We start from the raw sequence: 21,279 nt of genomic DNA, 5'->3' as shown, positions 1-21,279 counted from the left end.
TTTGGCACTCTGCGATCTTGTGGCCAGGTTTGCCACAATGGTGACATTTCATGCACGATGATTATTTCTGCCTCATCATCATTATCTGGCGACTTTTGGTCATTACGCTTACCAAAAGCAAAGGCACGCAGTTATTGTTCCAATTCGCTTCGTGTCTGGATGTTTGTTGTGAATATCATACGCTGCAATCGGTGGTCTATTTCAGCAACATATGCCAGCACGACCGATACCGCAATTTCTTCATTGTTCATTTCTTTCCACCTCAATAGTAATGCCGTTACTTGTCTGCTGGCATACACAGACAAACACTTATTCGCTCTAAGGCCACTGTGAAAAATGTTTAACAAGATGTCTGCCGGCGTCTATGCACTATCATATCTTTGAGTAAATAATTCTCTGAATTCTGGCCACTTAATTCCACCGTAGCAAATCTGGGATAACCATCCTCCTTCTAACGAACTGCTTAGTGCCATAACCAAAGCGCTTCCTTCCAACATATTTTCTGCCATAATTATGTCAACAGTTATGCGCCATGCAGCTGCGTCTGCATTTCCCGTGTCTGGGTTAAACTTCGGAAGCGTCACTTTGTTGGGTTGCGCCTTCATTTTGGAGGCCAGCATGGAGTTGCATAACTTCATGAAAGTTTTGTTTTGAGATTCAAGTAATGCACGCCACTGTTTGTTCGAGAGATCTTGGGAGTAGGCCGATCCCACTTCTGATGACGGACCTTGGGTACGGTTTTCTTCCACTTCTTCTGCGTCCATCTTGTCTAGCACAGTAAGTCGCCGCGTGTTCTCCTTTCAAGCGTTCTCACCAGACTATCCGTGAGCGTCGCTCTCTCTCAAAGCTTTTCTTCGATTTCGCCACTTCTCAAGTATTTCATCATCCTTTTTACGTAACCACAACTCTACAAAGCTACAACCACAGGCGCCATGCTCATTTGAGTATACCTTCAAATGATGCTCTCTCAATAACGGAACGCTCTCTTTGATAGATGTACCCAGTTCTTTATTCTTAACATGTCCTAATAATAACAATTTCGGTTATTTTCAAGTAATAATACTTCAGAAAACTTAATGTCCGAAATATATATATAATTGATAAAAGATTGATAAATTGACAAAAGCAATTTATGTATATTTATTGTTATATGTAGATGATTAAGTGATTGCCACTGAGAGCTTTGAAACATCGCGAGTGACAAGAACGCGCAACTCACGAAAAATTAACATCTTTCGTTCGTTCAAATTCACTCTGGCATATCGAACTTAACTTGTTTATTTGCCCATCGGTGGACTCCAAGGACTGAAGGCAGGGCCACAGACCACCCCTCAACCCTGTACGCATCGCTGGATCCCAAGTAGTCTTCGTTAGATAAAAAGGATGAAATCCGGATCGTCGGAGGGAGGAGCCACATCAATAAGAATACCCATAGTACTGTAAGCTTAACCAACCAAATTTAAAAAAAAACTCAAACAAACAAATTGTACAAAGAAAAATATAAATTTAAGTGATCAATGAAAAACCGTAAAACGATAAAACAAACAAAAAGATCACAAAAGTGATATAACTAATTCCAACTTTACGATTCCCAAGGGACCCTCTAAAGTACAAGGAAAAACCAGCCACTGGTTATAAAATTTAAAAAAAAAATACAAAAACATATTATTTTCAAGACACGAAAACATATTATTTTCAAGTAAAAACACAAGGTCTTACTAACCCAATTCAAACATAATTAGAGATAAGCTCCATCATTTGCTCCCTTGATCTTTTTTAAAACTCGACCCATTCTTAGTTCGTTTTACTTATTGTTTTATGGCTAACGCGAACAACCTGATAAGACCCTCAATACTTAGTGCCGAAGGGACTAGACAATTAGAACACAATAGAATCATGGTTGAAAATGTAGACAGAGCTGCATTAGCAGCCACAATTAGCGAAATCTTAGCACAACAATTACCAAGTTTCTTGAGACGCCTCAATTCTTCGGAAGAATACGCAAACGTAACAGACCAGGTAATTGCCCCAGAGCATGCAGGGAACTTAGGCGATTTAGACCGAGTACCGGATATAGTTAAATCTATCCGGGACTTTTCAGGTGATCCGTCCGAATTTAGTTCTTGGAAGAAAGGAGTAGACCGTATCTTAGAAGCATACAGTGCTTAGGACCCGCCGATATGGCATTAGAATCTTACAATACTCCTCTGAACTGGTTAGCGATTTCGAAATGTCTAACTCTGCATTATGCTGACAAGCGCGACATTAACACATTAGAATACCAAATGACGATGCTTATACAGGGTGCCAACCAATCTGTGGAAGAGTTCCATCAAATGGTTTATAAACACCTATCCCTAATCCTAAACAAGATCGGTTGTATGGGATTAGGGAGAAAAGCAGAAATGTTAATGACGAAAATGTACAGAGATAAGGCTCTAGACACCTTCGTACGAGGATTACAAGGCGATTTGCCTCGTCTATTGGGAATTAAAGAACCAGTAGACTTACCCCCGGCATTACACCTTTGCCTCAAGTTAGAAAATCAGAACTTCAAAGCAAAACATGCAGCAAACATAGGACAGACAAGACAGTTTAGGAATCAGTCTTCAAAGCCTTCACCTGCTCCTCGCAGTAATTTATTTATCAATAGACAACCACCAATTCCACCCCCCCGAACTCGATATTATCAATTCGTACAGCAACTACCGACCGCTTTACCACGACAAAACTTCGCTTACCAGCTTGCACAGCCAGTAGCTGCACCTCGACCTTTTCAGAACAGGCAATTCCCGCCACAGCAGTCAGCGCGACCTAGGCCACAGGCCCCAAAACCACTGCCTCGTCCAGAACCTATGGATGTGGATCCCAGTGTACAGACAAGAATGGTGAACTACATGAACAGACCTCGCTTTGAACTAGGTAAAAGACCACCTGGCCCAATTCCAGATGGGATGAAGCGTCAAAGGAACTTTAACATACAGACTACAACAGAAGAAAACGAAACGCGTTCCACGGAGACTCTATTAACCACGACGGACTACGAACAAGCTATTGCAGTGTACGAGGACCACAGCTACCTTGACGACAACTTGGACGACTACATAGATCAGATAGATGAAGCGGATGCTGACAATAACACTTACGACTACTACGACAACGCTGGGTTAAATTCTTTAGAATAAAAAATTCCTCTCTTCCATACATTTTATGCAAGATGAGAAATGGCAAATTTATTAGAATACTTATAGACACCGGTTCAAACCGAAATTATATCCAACCTAAATTCGTCAATAACCCTATACAGAATAAATCACCTTTCAATGCTGTCTCAGTAGGCGGCAGCACAGTAATTACGCATCATAAGGTAGCAAACCTTTTTAATATTCAGGATGTTAAAGTAAAATTTTTTCTGATGCCACATTAAAATCTTTCGATGCCATTTTGGGCAATGATAGTTTAAAAGAATTAGGGGCAGTAATAAAAATCAGCAAAAATATTACGATATTAAAGAACGGTCTCCCGATCCCCATAAAAGAAAAAACATTCGAAGCAGTCAACACAATTATTCCGAGAACATCCCACTTGTCCGACAAACAAAAAACCAAGCTAAGCGAACTACTCAAGTCGTTTCCAGACTTGTTCGCAGACCCAAACCAAAAACTGACCTACACAACTCACGTAAAGGCAACGATCCGAACCTCGTCCGATAATCCTATTTACTCAAAATTCTATCAGTATCCAATGACACTGAAAGATGAAGTAAACAAACAGATAAAAGAACTTTTAGAAGATGGTATAATTCGACCTTCTAGGTCTCCGTACAATTCACCAGTGTGGATTGTACCCAAAAAGGCAGACGCTTCAGGCGAAAAAAAATATCGCATGGTTATTGATTATCGCAAACTCAATAAAATAACCATTGCAGATAAATACCCTATTCCTGGGATAAATGAGATACTTACCCAATTAGGGGACAATAAAGTATTCTCCGTTTTAGATCTGAAAAGTGGTTTCCATCAAATCTCGTTAAAAAATAGTGACATAGAAAAGACCGCCTTCTCCGTAAACAACGGAAAATATGAGTTTACACGACTCCCATTTGGTCTTAAGAATGCGCCCTCAATTTTCCAACGTGCATTAGATGACATACTTCGTGAACATATTGGAAAACAAGAGAGAACGCTATAGTCGAGTTCCCCGACTATCTGATACCCGTTACTCAGCTAGTGGAAGGGAAAAGGAGAGTCTTAAACACAGTTTTTGGCGGTTTGTAGGCGTAATAGTGGGCGTGGCAGAACGTTTCTTGGCAAATCGATAGAAATTCACAAGACCAATATAAAAATGAAAAAATATCAAAACATTTTTCAAAAGTGTGGGCGTAGCAGCTTTGGGCGGTTTGAGGACAAAAAGTTTTTTGGTAAATCGATAGAAAATTACAAGACTAATACAAAAGTGAAAAAATTTCAAAACATTTTTCAAAAGTGTGGGCGTGGCAGTTTTGGGCGGTTTGTGGGCGTCACAGTGGGCGTGGCAACATGAATCAACAAACTTGCGCTGCTTCTATGTCCCTGGAGTTTGTATGCTTAATCTCAACTTTCTAGCTGTAGTAGTTCCTGAGATCTCGACGTTCATACGGACGGACAGACGGACAAACGGACGGACAGACGAACGGACAGACGGACATGGCCAGATCGACTCGGCTATTGATCCTATAATTGAATATATTGAATATATTGAATATATATACTTTATATGGTCGGAAACGCTTCCTTCTGCCTGTTACATACTTTTCAACGAATCTAGTATACCCTTTTACTCTACGAGTAACGGGTATAAATATGTTTTATTTACATAGACGATATCATCATATTTAGCAAAGATGATGATACGCATATTGAGAACTTGGCTAAAATTTTTCAAACTTTACAGAACGCCAACATGAAATGTCAGCTAGACAAATGTGAGTTCATGAAAAACAAAGTCGAATTCCTTGGATTTGTTGTCTCCGATAGGGGAATAGAAACAAACCCGAGTAAAGTGGCAGCGATAGCAAATTATCCCTGCCCTAAAACTTTGAGGGATCTAAGATCCTTCCTAGGCCTTTCCGGCTATTATAGAAGATTTATACAAAATTATGCCAAATTAGCAAAACCCCTAACTTCACTTTTAAGAGGGGAAGATGGACACGTGTCCAAAAGAATGTCATCCAAAAAAATAATTTCATTAGACAAAGAAGCTCTAGAATCTTTCAAGAAGCTTAAAAGTAACAAAGTGTCAAAAGAAATAATTCTCCGTTACCCAGATTTCAATAAGGAGTTCCATTTAACTACTGATGCTTCAAATTTCGCGATCGGCGCAGTTCTATCGCAACCACCCTATATCATTTCTTTCTATAACACTTTCCAAAGCCGAAGAGAACTACGCGGCAAACGAAAAAGAAATGTTAGCCATAATTTGGGCACTCAAGGCCCGCAAAAATTACCTATACGGTAAAGCAAAGGTTAAGATCTTTACAGATCATCAACCTTTAACACATTCTCTGAGTAGCTGGAATGGAAATGCCAGAATCAAGAGATGGAATTATTATTTGGAGGAATATGATTATGAAATATTTTATAAACCAGGAAATGAAAATGTTGTTGCAGACGCGCTCTCAAGAATACTTTTAGAGCAGATTAACTCTGTTGCCTCTACACAACATAGCGCCGAAAGTTCTAGCCATGACCTAATCCCTAGCGTCGAAGCCCCAATAAATGTTTTCAAAAATCAAATATTCTTTTATAAATCAAATAAATATGACTACAAGTTCACCATCCCATTTCCTACTTTCCATAGACATGAAATATACAGACTCGAATACACCTCGGACGAATACACCACGGACAACATGAATCGACAAACTTGCGCTGCGTCTATGTCCCTGGAGTCTGTATGCCTAATCTCAACTTTCTAGCTTTTGTAGTTCCTGAGATCTCGACGTTCATACGGACAGACAGACGGACAGACGTACATGGCCAAATCGACTCGGCTATTGATCCTGATCAAGAATATATATACTTTATATGGTCGGAAACGCTTCCTTCTGCCTGTTACATACTTTTCAACGAATCTAGTATACCCTTTTACTCTACGAGTAACGGGTATAAAAACACCTCAACCCTTCCGTAATTAACGGCATTCACACGACTGAAGACATTATGGGAAAAATACAAACAACCTACAGAAGTCACTTTAAAGGAATCAAATCTCGATTCACCCAATTCAGGGTAGAAGACTTGACGGACGAAACTGAACAGGAAGAAAGAATTCTTCAAATACATAGGAGAGCACATCGAAACGCTCTAGAAAATCAAAAGCAACTAGCAGAAACCTATTATTTTCCAAGAATGAAACAAAAAATTATACATTTAGTTAAGCAATGTAAACTTTGCAAAGAAGCTAAATATGACAGACACCCCCCAAATCCGGAAATTCAAGAAACTCCTATTCCAGAATATCCCGGTCACATATTGCACATTGACATTTATTCTACAGAACGACACTTAGTACTCACTGCCATAGATAAGTTTTCTAAATTAGCGCAAGCACGAATTATAAATTCAAAAGCAATAGAAGATATCAGAACGCCTTTGCGTGACATTATATTTTATTTCGGAGTCCCAAAACATATCGTTATGGACAACGAAAAAGCTTTCAATTCCCAATCAATTAAGTTCATGTTGGAGCAGCTACAGATAGAAGTCTATACTGCCCCACCATACAAAAGTACCGTTAACGGTCAGGTAGAACGATTCCATTCAACACTCTCAGAGATAATGAGATGCCTCAAGAAAGAGGGCACTGAGAGAAATTTTAAAGAACTTTTAGAAAGGGCAGTTTACGAGTACAATTACAGTTTTCATTCGGTTACAAAGAAACGACCATTAGAAGTATTCTTCGGTAGGAGAGTAACAACAGACCCGGATCAATACGAGACAGCCAGACAAAACAATATTGAAAGACTTAAAAATAAACAGGAAATAGACCGAACAAACCACAATAAGAAAAAAAACGAAATACTAAACTATCAGCCAGGAGAAGAAATATTCGTAAAAATAAACACTAGATTAGGTTCAAAGCTTTCCCCAAGATATAGGAAAGAAATAGTTAAGGAAAACAAGCACACTACAGTAACAACAGAATCGGGAAAAACGGTACATAAATGCCATATCAAAATCTAAAATTTTTCAGAATATTACTATGGAACGATGTCAGTGGAACGATGAACCTTACAAACTATACGAACGCACAGATACTGACAATGAACAAGGGGATCGGAAAGCTACAAACCTCAACAACTAAACTAATACACCTTATTAACCTCGACCAAATCCAAACCGCTTTAGATATTTTACATGAACATACGGAAAATAGCCTTAAACGCAGTCCATTATACGCTACCCTTCACCATGAGATAAACACAACTACTCACATATTCGGAACAATCACAGCCTTTCCCAAAACTCGAAAAACTAGGTCCTTAAATTGGCTAGGGTCAGGATGAAAGTACATAGCGGGTAGCCCAGATCATGATGACCTGGTTATGATAGGGCAGAACTTAGATAAACTTATTGACAATAATAACCAACAGGTCATTATTAACAAACAGTTAGAAGGAAGAATAAATAAACTAACTTCAGTATCTAATGCTCTCAGCAATTCTATTCAAAAAAGCAGTTCAGTAAGTATCGAGACGGCCATTCAATGGGCACGATTAAACGTAGTTAACACACTTGTATTAAATGAAGATGAGCTAATTGAAATCGAGAAAATTTTTAAAAGAAATAATATGCCAACCCTATCAATGGAAGAAATAATGGAGTTTTCCGATGTGTCAATTCTACATAATAAAACAACACTTCTGTATATTGTAAAAGTTCCAAACTTAGAAGAAATACAATACCAAGACCTTATCATAAAACCCATAGTAAAAAACAATTCAATCATACACTTAAACTTTCAAGAAATCTTTGTTTACAAAAACATTACCTATGGCATTCCCCAAACTTGTAAAACCGTAGAATATATAAAAATATGCGATAAGAAAAAAATTTTTAATATAAGTAATTCAAAATGTATACCAAAGCTAGTTCAGGGACAGAAAGCGCTGTGTAGTTTTAGCAATGCCGACCATGTACCCAAAATAGAAGAAGTCGACGATGGAATCATCCTACTAAACGACTACGATGGAAACGCAACATGGAACAACACAGAACTTCACCTAGAGGGCACCTATCTGGTTCAACTATCAAATGACTCGATAATTATCGACAACCAGCAGTTCAGCAACTTGGAACCTACAGTCTCGACCCCCGGAGCACCTCTTGTGCAGTTTACGGCCGAAGAAAAAGAAAGACTTAAGGTTCTATCTCTTGAAGCATTGCACATAAACAACACTGAACAATCTTCGACTGAGGCACAGTACCAGCTACCTCAGTTCAACGACATTCCATACTTTTAGAGACAGCTTGAGGACAAGCATAAATTGGAGGGGGAAGAGTTAACAACAAAAATGTTTAAATCCAGAACAATGAACCCCAATAAGCAAGCTTCAATCTGCAAGCTCAGCGTCTGCATAATTTCCTGCACACGCCGAGCTGCCAAGTAGAGTTCGAAGAATCTGATTGGTAACAACTTCCGCTCCCACCAATGCAAGTGATTCCAAGAAGACTGCACTGATTTGACCAGCAAAACATCAGCCGATGTCGTGGCCTATTGGAAAGCTACGGAGCCGACGCCGATCCTCTGCCACCAAGGGCAGCGCAGCTCACAGCCAAAGACTCACAGCTTGCTAGGGACATCTTAGGGTAATTTAGTTGCAAATTGGATTTATACAAATAAAGTCGTTCTTAACTGAACTCCAATTTATTTTATTATTTTTTTACCTTGCTAACCGCAAAGTAATTAACTTATATTAATACTGTTTTGAGAAAATTCAATATGGAGAATTGCAATCCAGTTAGTACAGTACTTCCAAGTAAGCTTGATTCTAAATCTTAAGAATCATGTGAGTCGAAGTTTTATTGGATGCTTGATGCACAAAAAATGTTACTTATGAGAATATTGTTATTGGTTATATAGATTCTGATTGGGCAGGAAGTGAGACTGATAGAAGAAGTACTACTGGATACTTGTTTAAGATGTTTGAATCATGTTTAATATGTTGGAGTAGCATGAAGTAAAAATCAGTGAAGCAGAGTATGTGGCACTATTTGTTAGATCGTTACTCAAAGTTATTGACTTCGTTATTTGCTCAGATCGTTACTTAAAGGTATAAAGATCAAGATAAATAAACCAATAATAATTTATGAAGACAATCAGGGATGTATTTGTATAGCCAATAATCCTTCTTGTTACAACCCTTCAGTACCAGTCCTTAAGGATTCCCCAACGAATCCCTAGGGAGTTCCCAGGACTCCTAGAGGAATCCTAGGGGAAGTCTCCATACAAATCTGACAGGAATTTCCATACAACAGGCGTTCGTGGCGAGGAATTCGAAGTTCCCGAGGAAATCCTCTGGAATTCCTCAGGAATTCCTCAGGAATATCGAAAAATAAGCAAGGGGTTTTCCCGAGGAATTCCTCAGGAATTCCCAAGGAACTTTTTCGGAATTCCTTGGGAAAATACCTGTAAATACAGAAATATTTCCCAAAAAACGTAAAAAATGTATTTAATTGGTAAATTCAATTATTATTTTTATTAGTATTTCATTAATATTTTTGTTTGCGTTCTTTTTAACATGCAAGTGCCGTCAGTGGGGCAAGGCCTTCTCCGGTGGCTGCTGGGCTGGCCTTCTAATGTGCTTATGCTATCTGTAAAGAAATATATTGAAATAATATATATTAATATCATGTAGTTTGAATGCAATTAGCTATGCTAGTTTACCAATGCGAAACAATACTTACCGGTTTTTTATATTTAACGTTGAAAATGTTCCAAACACCACTTGTCATGTTCTACAATTGAATAAAAATGCAAAAAAGGGGTGACGGAAAACGAAACCGAAAATTCTGACAGGCGCTTGCCAGGGTATTTCCGACCATAATGATCCCGTGTAATTAGAGTAATTCTAATTAGAAATAGATAAATAATTAAAAACGGACGCATTGGCGTTGCCTATAGCGCGGTTTAATTTCTTACAAAATTTAAAATCCTTAAATCAACAAATATAAATTAAAGATACACTTTAAAATATAAAACAAGAGAGAACGCTATAGTCGAGTTACCCGACTATCTGATACCCGTTACTCAGCTAGTGGAAGGGAGAAGGAGAGTCTTAAACACAGTTTTTGCCGGTTTGTAGGCGTTATAGTGGGCGTGGCAGAAAGTTTTTTGGCAAATCGATAGAAGTTTACAAGACCAATACAAAAATGAAAAAATATCAAAACATTTTTCAAAAGTGTGGGCGTAGCAGCTTTGGGCGGTTTGTGGGCGTTAGAGTGGGCGTGGCAAAAAGTTTTTTGGCAAATCGATAGAAATTTACAAGACCAATACAAAAATGAAAAAATATTAAAACATTTTTCAAAAGTGTGGGCGTGGCAGTTTTAGGCGGTTTGTGGGCGTTAGAGTGGGCGTGGAAACATGAATCGACAAACTTGCGCTGCGTCTATGTCCCTGGAGTCTGTATACTCAATCTCAACTTTCTAGCTTTTGTAGTTCCTGAGATCTCGACGTTCATACGGACAGACGGACAGACGGACAGACAGACGGACGGACAGACGGACATGGCCAGATCGACTTGGCTACTGATCCTGATCAAGAATATATATACTTTATATGGTCGGAAACGCTTCCTTTTGCCTGTTACATACTTTTCAACGAATCTAGTATACCCTTTTACTTTACGAGTAACGGGTATAAATATCCCACCAATAATTGGAACGGTATTCAGAAGTCTATACATAGCGTTTTTTTCTCTACTCTCATTTTGTCCTCTCTCATCTCTCACTCTCATTTTCGGTCACTGCTCCTAACTACTTCGAAAAAAAACAACAAATATGAACTTCGAACAAAATTTGGCTTGACTTCGGTGTTTGAAACTTTGCTAAAAAAGGCCTGTGAGATTTGTTTTTTCAAACTCTAGCGAGGAAAAATACGGGCGAGGAATTTTGGTACTGAAGGGAATAGAACTAAGCACATTTATATAAAATACCATTTTATTCGAGAAAATATTGAATAGAAACTAATTACTTTAAAGTATATTCCAACAGATATGCAATTGGCGGACATCTAGACAACACCATTACCAGCAGCGCGATTGTTGAATTTCCGAAGCCAATTGGGACTGCTTGAATTAATAAAATAAATAATCTATTCATTTTTAAATACCAGATATTGAATCTCAATAATGTATGAATCAATTTCAATTTAATTTGTAATATTAAATCTGAAAATGTATACTTATTAATTGAATGTAAATCTAAACTATTTTCGATTGGTCTGATTAGGTTGTTATGGGTTGCAGTGAATGCTGGACCATGATAATTGTATTTCCCAGAACGCACCATTAAGGAAGTAAGAAATATTGTAATTCTAAAATCGTACTTCTTAATTAAACATAGCCAAATATGTTTGCGTATGTAAGGTAAATTGCTAAAGTTCTTCATATATGGGCAATAGCTAAAGTTTCATTAATCTGGGAAGGGCAAAAGATATCAATAGCAAATTATCCCTGCCCTAAAACTTTGAGGGATCTAAGATCCCTCCTAGGGCTTTCCGGCTACTATAGAAGATTTATACAAAATTATGCCAAATTGGACATGTCATCCAAAAAAATAATTTCACTAGACAAAGAAGCTCTAGAACCTTTTAAGAAGCTTAAAAGTAACATAGTGTCAAAAGAAATAATTGTCCGTTACCCAGATTTCAATAAGGAGTTCCATTTAACTACTGATGCTTCAAATTTCGCGATCGGCGCAGTTCTATCGCAAGAGAACCACCCTATATCATTTGCTTTTAGAATACTTTCCAAAACCGAAGAAAACTACGCGGCGAACGAGAAAGAAATGTTAGCCATAATTTGGGCACTAAAGGCCCTCAAAGATTACCTATACGGTAAGATCTTTAAGATCTTTACAGATCATCAACCTTTAACACATTCTCTGAGTAGTTGAAATGGAAACGCCAGAATCAAGAGATGGAAGGCTTTTTTAGAGAAATATGATTATGAAATATTCTATAAACCGGGAAAAGAAAATGTTGTTGCAGACGCGCTCTCAAGAATACCTATAGAGCAGATTAACTCTGTTGACTCTACACGACATAGCGCTGAAAGTTCTAGCCATGACCTAATCCCTAGCGTCGAAGCCCCAATGTTTTCAAAAATCAAAGATTCTTTTATAAATCAGATAAATACGACTACAAGTTTACCATCCCATTTCCTACTTTCCATAGACATGAAATATACCCACTCGAATACACCACGGACGATATAATAACAGACCTATTGAAAGCTACGGAGCCGACACCGACCCTCTGCCTCCAATGGCAGCGCAGCTCACAGCCAAAGACTCACAGCTTGTTAGGGACAGCAAATTGGATTTATACAAATAAAGTCGTTCTTAACTGAACTCCAATATCTTTTACTTTTTACCTTGATACCAGCAAAGTAGTTAACTTATATCTATTGAAATTCTAACTGTAAATTTTCGCAGCAAACCAAAGATGAAAACGGTAAAAAGGAAGCAGAAACGAATAGTGTGGGCTCACGCAAGCGTAGATAATTGTCACTATAGGAAATTTTACTCCTTTTTCTGCCCAAAACTCAAAAATGCTCAAAAACGGACGCTAGAACGGACAAAAATCGAAACTGTGGCGTTCCTCAAAATAAGTCCGAAAAAGTATTGCTAACGGACACTAAAACGTAGAGTGGACGGCAAAATAGCGGACTTATCGCAAGAGGTTTGCCTAATTATCGAAATAGGAACCGCAAACGCTCTGGCGCCAGCCAGAGCGTTTATTTTGGGTGTGAAACACCACACTCCGGTTTTTATTCCTGTAACCAGTGCCTTCAAAAAGACAAAAGTTTTCAGAGACGCATGGTTTTAAAATTGTCTAAGAACCTTCCGCGAACAGATCATAGCTTCAGAAATAGATTGCAGCCGGAACATCACAATTTACAAAACCAACTAATTCTCCCAATTGATCTAGTTATTCAATTTCCCAATGATTTCATGACTCCTAAGCAGACTACGTGCATATTGTTTTCTTAGGAGTCATAAAATCTCTACTGCCCTAGTTAGAGTAAGAGCATCCATTTTCGAAACTTAATATCTTCATTGTATGCAAGGCAAATTGCGTTAAAGCCTATTTTTCCAGTAGAGTTTAATAGAAAGCCTCGTTTGCTTGATGATCTCGAACGATTTAAAGCATCAGAATTTAGCACATTAGTTTTGTATACTGGACCTGTTGTATTAAAAAACATTTTAGATTCTCTTGAATACAACTATTTTTTTACTGTTAAGTTGGGGAATACGAATTCTTTTTGACAGTGAGTACTGTATATCCCAAATTATCTTGCTTCTACGGTGCTAAATAATTTTGTAAAAGAAATGCCGCAACGATATTTGTCTTCCATGTTATCTTTTAACTACCACTGTCTCACACATTTAAGCAAACAATACTTAGTATTTGGCTTTTTGCAGACAATAAGTGAATTTCCCTTCGTAAACTTTCTTGGACAGTTAAAAAAAATGGATAAACAAAAATATATATATATAAAATCGTATAATTGAACGCTGTAATTTAAATGTTATTGTCAAGGAAAAAGAATTTAATAGTGGTCTCGCTAAACTTTCTTTCAAGTATTTAAATTTCAATTAAATAGATGCAAATAGTTTTTATTATATCAAGAAAAACGGCATCTATAAAATCTTCAAAATATTTTCTATCAATGAAAATAGCTTACATAGCCGTTTAATTGATGACATAGACTCATTCGACACCTATCCGATTAGTTCTGGTCGTGTAGACATTTTTTCATCAGCGAGCCTTAATTTCGACTTCAAGTTTGGCAGCATAAAATGGACGAGATATCAGGAAAAATAATGCATTTCATAGACAGTTCTATTCATATTTACATAAGGAGATGTAATTAATTAACAGAAAATGGACTAAGAAAATTTCTTTAACATGGAGAGAGACACCCAGGAGTTGGTAACTCTAGAGCCGCCAGCTGAGGATAAAAAACATTCTGGTAAGGTATAATGCAAGTTGTTTGCAATAATTAAAATCTAACAATTTATTTTTTATTTATATATAATAATGTAATTTGTATAATAATATATAATTTGTATTCTTACAGTCGCTTTTAAGAATAAATTGGCGTTGGAGGACGCTTATTTCGACCGCATTACACAAAAATATTTCCAGTACGCGCAGGATAGGATAACGAAAACTAAGAATAAAAAAATAAAAACTGTTCTATAAATTATAAATTTGTTATTATTAGTTAATGTAAAAAAAAAAAAATAAAAACAATGTTTAAAAATTTTTTTTAGTATTTTAATATTAAATAAATATCGCGAATGATACCAAATACGTCCCGTAAATAATACTATAAAAGTATTGCAAATGATTCTAAATACGTCCCGTAAATAATATTATAAAAGTATCGCGAATGATATAGGATTCGGTCCGCATTTGATATCGTAAAAGGTCCGCAAACTCACAAAACCCCTGACAGATGATTAACTTAAATATCGTTTTTGGATCTGAAATCGGACTGTAATATCATAATCGAAGTGTTTGTCTGCTGGGGCGTTAAGTTTTTCTTTACCAAAGTTGTAATATCTTTGGAACTAAAGCGTTAATTTCCATTCTTTAAAAAGTATTTTAATCGGTGGGCTTTCTATTAAGTATTTGTCACCATTATTAGAAAAAAAACTTGCGCTGTACCCGTAATTTAATAAAAATGTAAGTTGCCCTACAAAAGCATTTTTTTGATAATGACCTAACTTTGAATAGAGATTTAAAGTGAGTCCAGCAGAGTCCATCAATGAAATGTACCTCATGTTTTAGTTAATTTAATTCTTGTTCAGATTATTGTAATTTAAAATTACACTTTTTCGGCAAATCGATAGAAATTTACAAGACTAATACAAAAATAAAAAAATCAACACATTTTTCACAAGTGTGGGCGTGGCAGCGTTGGGCGGTTTGTAGGAGTAAGAGTGGGCGTGGCAAAAACTTTTTTGGCAAATCGATAGACATTTACAAGACTAATACAAAAACAAGAAAGAACGCTATAGTCGAGTTCCCCGACTATCTGATATTCGTTACTCAGCTAGTGGAAGTGCGAAGGAGAGTCTTCAACACAGTTTTTGGTGGTTTGTGGGCGTTAGAGTGGGCGTGGCAAAACGTTTTTTGGCAAATCGATAGAAATTTACAAGACCAAAACAAAAATGAAAAAATATTAAAACAGCTTGGGCGGTTTGTGGGCGTTAGAGTGGGCGTGGCAACATGAACCGACCAACTTACGGTGCTTCTATGTCTCTAGAGTCTGTATAACTCGACGGACGGACAGACGGACATGGCTAGATCGCTTCATTCTGCCTGTTGTTGAAAAGTATGTTTCAACGAATCTAGTGTACCTTTTTACTCTACGAGTAACGGGTATAATAACAAAATATCAAAATATTTTTCAAAAGTGGAGGCGTGGCAGTGGTGGGCGGTTTGTGGGCGTGGCAACATGAGTCAACGAACTTGCCCTGCGTCTTTGTCCCTGGAGCCTGTATGCTTAATCTCAAATTTCTAGCTTTTGTAGTTCCTGAGATATTGACGTTCATACGGACAAAGAGACATGACATGGCCAGATCGACTCGAATATTGATCCTGATAAAGAATTTTTTTTTGATTTTTTTTTCAATCCTTCTTATTTCTCTCGGGATCTTAAGTCTTCTACGAGAGCCTTCCATCTAACTCTGTTTTGTGCTGTCTGTTTAGCATTTTCCCATGTTATGTTTATTTGGGCAAGTTATTGTTGAGCGGTTCTTCTCCATCTTGCTCTTGGCCTTCCTATAGCAGTATAGATTTCACGCATTGTAGATCCGGAGCTTTGTTCGTCGGCTGATTTGTCTGTTTCTCCATATGCGGTATAGCCTCCCAAATGCTGAGCGGGCTTCGCCCAGACGACTCGAGACATAATTATCCACTCCTCCACTGTTGGATATGATGGTGCCAAGGTATGGGTTTCCATGTATGATGATGTTTCCTTGGTTGGAGTGGTTGAATCGCATAGCTTTTATTTTTGCTACGTTTATCTCGAGTCCGACGCTGCTGCCTATCCTGACGAGGTTATCTGTATGTCGCCGAGTCTATGAGAGATAAGACAGATGTCGTCTGCATAGTCCAAGTCCTCAAGGGGTTTGGTGAGGATCCACGTAATTCCGCGCTTGAACGAGCATACTTCGCTCATTAACTCGTCGACCATGTTGTTGGAGAGTAGAGGTGATAGAGGACATCCTTGCCGAATTCCGGTGTTCGTCTGGAAAGGTTCACTTGTTTTTCCCTTGTGTAGTACCGCCAAGTTGGCATCGTCATAGATCGATTTGATGATAGCGATGAGGTTCGCAGGTACTCCTTTCCTTGCAAGTGATCGCTATATTGCTGACCTTTCAACTGAGTCGAACGATTTCTTGAAGTCGATGAACAGGAGGTAAAGCGGGGCTCTCTATTCCACAGCTTGCTCGGTAAATATGCGTAGTGTGTTTGCCTGATCTACGCAACTCCTGTGTGGTCTAAAGCCTGGCTGTTCTTCTCGAATTGTTGGCTCGATTTTTCCTGGAGGCGTTCGTTCAGCAGTGTAGCTAGGATTTTATAGATAGTGTTGAGCAGTGTTATCCCTCTCCAGTTGTTGCAGTCGCTGAGGTCGCCTTCCTTGGGGAGCTTCACGATGATTCCGTTTTTCCAGGAGTCAGATACAGTCGCGCTTTCCCATATGCGTGCGAAATGTGGATGCAGCGTATCAGCCATCAGCTGAGTGTCAACTTGAAGCAGTTCGGCTGGTATGTTGTCCTCGTCGGTTCATTCACAATCTCTCTTACATGCGGGTGTGTAGAGGGTATCCTAGTATTCCCATTTGGTGGCTCAATGCTTCTAAAGTCCGTGGCCACGTTTGGTGATGTGGTGTGGCTAATTCCCATGAAGTGTTGGCGCCACCTTCGGATCTGTGCATCATCATTGTGTAAGAGGTTGCCTTCTAGGTCTCTGACTGGCTAGTTCCGTCTCTGGTGGGTTCCGGCAATCCGTGCAATCTGCTGGTATAACGAGCGCATGCTGTTCTCGCCGGCTGCTCGTTCTACGTCTGTCGCAAGTCTATCCTGTAGCGCTCGTTTGTCCTTTCTGGCCCCTCTTTTCACAGCTCTGCACAGTTCGCGATATTCATCACGATTCTGTGTGAACTGGTCCGCCAGAGGCTTCAGATTGTTCCTCCTTCTAATCAGGTCCCAGGTTCCTTCAGATATCCAGTCTTCTCTTCCGCGTTGTTGCAGCCCAATTTTTTGCTCAGCTGCGGTCCTTAGCTGTCTGCAGATGTGCTCCCATGGGTTGTCTTCCAGGGGGATCAGTTGTTCCCGCAATGTGGACGTCATTCTCGTCCTCAGAGTGGAGTCGCTAAGGAGGTGCAGCTTCAGGGGGGCGCTCGTCGGTGTTGGCTGTTATCAGTGTTTCTTGAGTAGTTGCGGTTCAACGTTATTTTAATGACCAACTCATGATCACTTCCCCTTTTGTTCCGAACGTCCAGTAGTGAGTGTCTCCATTTCCTGCTAATGCAAATGTGGTCGATCTGGTTGCGCGTGTTACCACTAGGAGATGTCCAGGAGTAGTTGTGAACATCTTTGTGTGGGAATATTGTGCCGCCGATGACCAGTTGGAATAGCTGGCAGAGTTCAACTAATCTCTCTCCGTTGTCATTGCGAGTCCCAGTTTTATGTTGGCCTATGACAGATCTTAGTCCGGTGTTGTTGGGGCCTACTTTCGCATTAAAGTCACCCATTAGGATGTTAATGTCACCTTGCCGCGTCTTGCTGAGGGTTGCTGTGAGGGCAGTGTAGAAGTCGTCCTTGGTGTCGACTTTGGCGTCTTCCGTCGGGGCATAGCATTGTATGATGTTTATATGTCTAGCTCCACATCTGAATCTGGCTGTTATAAGTCTATCAGAAAAGGGTTCCCAGGAGTGCCGTGTCTTTTTTATGCGCTTATGCGCTCCTCACCCCGTATCTGCTGCCGTCGTTGTTGCCATTGTGTAGGACTAGATTGCTATTTGATGTTGTTGTTTCCCCACTGCCAGACCACCTCATCTCACTGATTCCAGCTATTGCAATATGGAGTCTCTCCATCTCCGCCTCGAACTGTGCTAATCTAGATGATTCTCTCAGAGTTTTAACATTCCATTGTCCAATTTGTGTCCGTTTTGATATGCCTATGGTAATTCTCTCGTATTTGTTTCGGTAATCGGTTTAGGTTTTTTGACCGATCTGGTGATTGGCCAGATGCGACTTATCCCAGTGGTGGCGCTGCCACCTAACGTCATCGGGGAGTGGCGTCTACGGTGATGGTGCTAGTCGTAGAAAAGCGAACAGTCTGGTAACGCGCGTCAGGCCCTGCTGGGTGTTTTGCACAGAGTGCACTTGGTAACTATGTTGGGGGTCCGTTTTACTCCATATAGCGTGGAGAGGGGGTGAAGCGGTTGGGCAAGAGTAAGCTGCCGAAGATTGTTGCATTAGGCATAATGGATGGAAGAATACTTTCTAAAAACTAGTAAAAGTATCTTTTTGAGAGGAAAGTTTGAGTGGCCATGCTCTCGTCATGGGTGGGATTTGAACCCACGACCTCGTGTTTGACAGGTAGTTGCGCTATCCACTATATATACTTTATATGGTCGGAAACGCTCCCTTCTGCCTCTTACATACTTTTCAACGAATATAGTATACCCTTTGACTCTACGAGTAACGGTTATAACTAGTTTCGAGAACAACAAAAAGGGTTTTAATATTAAAACTAAACCAAAGCAAAAATGTTTTTACTGTGGTAAATTTAGACATTCGAAAAAGGATTGCTACAGTTTTAAAAGAATTGCAGGTATTTAAAATACAGACAACGATATAAATAAACAGGCACAAGTTGCTATAACATCACAGTTAGGGTATGGTTTTGCATTCATGATTATGCAGAAAATTTGCAAATAGCATGAGGGAGATATTTCATATATCTTAGACTCAGGTGCATCAGATCACATTATTAAAGATAAAGATTTGTTTGCTGACTATGTTGATCTGCGTATGCCTGTAGAGATTTCTATAGCCAAGCGTGGGAAATGTATCCAAGCTACATCTCAAGGAATAGTACGACTCATCAGCCATGGCAAAAATATCACGGAGGAAGATGTACTATTCAGCCAAGACATTCCTCATAATCTTTTATCAGTCAGAAAGATGCCGGGATGACTATCGAGCTTAATCCAAATGGTGTCAAAAGGTCACCAAAAATGAAAAATTTGGTTCTTAAGGGCCAAAGTTACTCACTCACATGTAACAATTGTTAAAATCGAAATGAACCACAAATCGTATATTTCAAACAATTTAAGTAGTGCAGAGTATAACTTGTGGCATTCAAGATAAGGACAAGTATTGGCAAGCTTTTAGATATTAAACGCAACCATTTGTTTGAGGGTACACAAATAGCGAAGCCCATTTAAACTTAAAAGTAGTCAATCTATATATATGTAGATAATGGTAGAGAATACCTATCTAATGAGATGCGTAAATATTGCGTAGCAAAAGGCATCAGCTATCATTTGACGATTCCTCACACTTCACAATTGAATGGTGTATCCGAACTCATGATTAAAACGATAATAGAAAGGCTCGTTCTATGATAAGTGGGGCTAAGTTAAGTAAAAGGTTTTAAGGTGAGGCTATTTTAAAAGCTACTCAATTATTTAGCAGATGCCCAAATAATGCGTTATCAGCCATCAGCTGAGTGTCAACTTGAAGCAGTTCGGCTGGTATGTTGTCCTCGTCGGTTCATTCACAATCTCTCTTACATGCGGGTGTGTAGAGGGTATCCTAGTATTCCCATTTGGTGGCTCAATGCTTCTATAGTCCGTGGCCACGTTTGGTGATGTGGTGTGGCTAATTCCCATGAAGTGTTGGCGCCACCTTCGGATCTGTGCATCATCATTGTGTAAGAGGTTGCCTTCTAGGTCTCTGACTGGCTAGTTCCGTCTCTGGTGGGTTCCGGCAATCCGTGCAATCTGCTGGTATAACGAGCGCATGCTGTTCTCGCCGGCTGCTCGTTCTACGTCTGTCGCAAGTCTATCCTGTAGCGCTCGTTTGTCCTTTCTGGCCCCTCTTTTCACAGCTCTGCACAGTTCGCGATATTCATCACGATTCTGTGTGAACTGGTCCGCCAGAGGCTTCAGATTGTTCCTCCTTCTAATCAGGTCCCAGGTTCCTTCAGATATCCAGTCTTCTCTTCCGCGTTGTTGCAGCCCAATTTTTTGCTCAGCTGCGGTCCTTAGCTGTCTGCAGATGTGCTCCCATGGGTTGTCTTCCAGGGGGATCAGTTGTTCCCGCAATGTGGACGTCATTCTCGTCCTCAGAGTGGAGTCGCTAAGGAGGTGCAGCTTCAGGGGGGCGCTCGTCGGTGTTGGCTGTTATCAGTGTTTCTTGAGTAGTTGCGGTTCAACGTTATTTTAATGACCAACTCATGATCACTTCCCCTTTTGTTCCGAACGTCCAGTAGTGAGTGTCTCCATTTCCTGCTAATGCAAATGTGGTCGATCTGGTTGCGCGTGTTACCACTAGGAGATGTCCAGGAGTAGTTGTGAACATCTTTGTGTGGGAATATTGTGCCGCCGATGACCAGTTGGAATAGCTGGCAGAGTTCAACTAATCTCTCTCCGTTGTCATTGCGAGTCCCAGTTTTATGTTGGCCCATGACAGATCTTAGTCCGGTGTTGTTGGGGCCTACTTTCGCATTAAAGTCACCCATTAGGATGTTAATGTCACCTTGCCGCGTCTTGCTGAGGGTTGCTGTGAGGGCAGTGTAGAAGTCGTCCTTGGTGTCGACTTTGGCGTCTTCCGTCGGGGCATAGCATTGTATGATGTTTATATGTCTAGCTCCACATCTGAATCTGGCTGTTATAAGTCTATCAGAAAAGGGTTCCCAGGAGTGCCGTGTCTTTTTTATGCGCTTATGCGCTCCTCACCCCGTATCTGCTGCCGTCGTTGTTGCCAC

At 39.6% G+C, this 21,279-nt stretch overlaps 3 protein-coding genes across 7 annotated transcripts in view; 1 reads left to right on the top strand and 2 right to left on the bottom strand.

Moving 5' to 3' along the window:
- The first annotated feature begins 7,242 nt into the window (after positions 1-7,242).
- LOC120320822 lies at positions 7,243-8,900 on the top strand. Its single transcript, XM_039371599.1, has 2 exons — positions 7,243-7,790; positions 8,129-8,900. The coding sequence occupies exons 1-2, from the start codon at positions 7,785-7,787 to the stop codon at positions 8,501-8,503; spliced, it is 381 nt and encodes a 126-aa protein (XP_039227533.1). The 5' UTR covers positions 7,243-7,784; the 3' UTR covers positions 8,504-8,900.
- Positions 8,901-9,764: 864 nt separating this feature from the next.
- Positions 9,765-21,279, bottom strand: part of LOC26535118 — a 117,600-nt gene continuing 106,085 nt past the window's right edge. For 3 of the 5 annotated variants that reach the window (XM_039371593.2, XM_015189774.3, XM_039371596.2), the window contains 2 exons: positions 9,948-9,998; positions 9,765-9,854 (listed from right to left, as the gene is read on the bottom strand). The gene's annotated coding sequence lies outside the window, so the exon portion shown is untranslated. Of the gene's footprint in view, positions 9,855-9,947; positions 10,112-12,581; positions 14,438-21,279 lie in introns of those variants that run through there. The other 2 variants (XM_039371594.2, XM_039371595.2) reach the window with 2 other exon arrangements.
- On the bottom strand, positions 17,256-18,280 carry LOC122319464 (craniofacial development protein 2-like). The gene is made up of 3 exons (XM_043206789.1): positions 18,252-18,280; positions 17,777-18,191; positions 17,256-17,693 (listed from the first exon to the last, which is right to left on the bottom strand). Exons 1-3 carry the CDS (start codon positions 18,278-18,280, stop codon positions 17,256-17,258), a joined length of 882 nt encoding a protein of 293 aa, XP_043062724.1.

Source organism: Drosophila yakuba, chromosome 2L, assembly GCF_016746365.2.
Source record: "Drosophila yakuba strain Tai18E2 chromosome 2L, Prin_Dyak_Tai18E2_2.1, whole genome shotgun sequence".
Lineage (NCBI taxonomy): Eukaryota > Metazoa > Arthropoda > Insecta > Diptera > Drosophilidae > Drosophila > Drosophila yakuba.
Note: the sequence above shows the minus strand (reverse complement) of the source record. Positions and strands in the feature narration are given on the sequence as shown.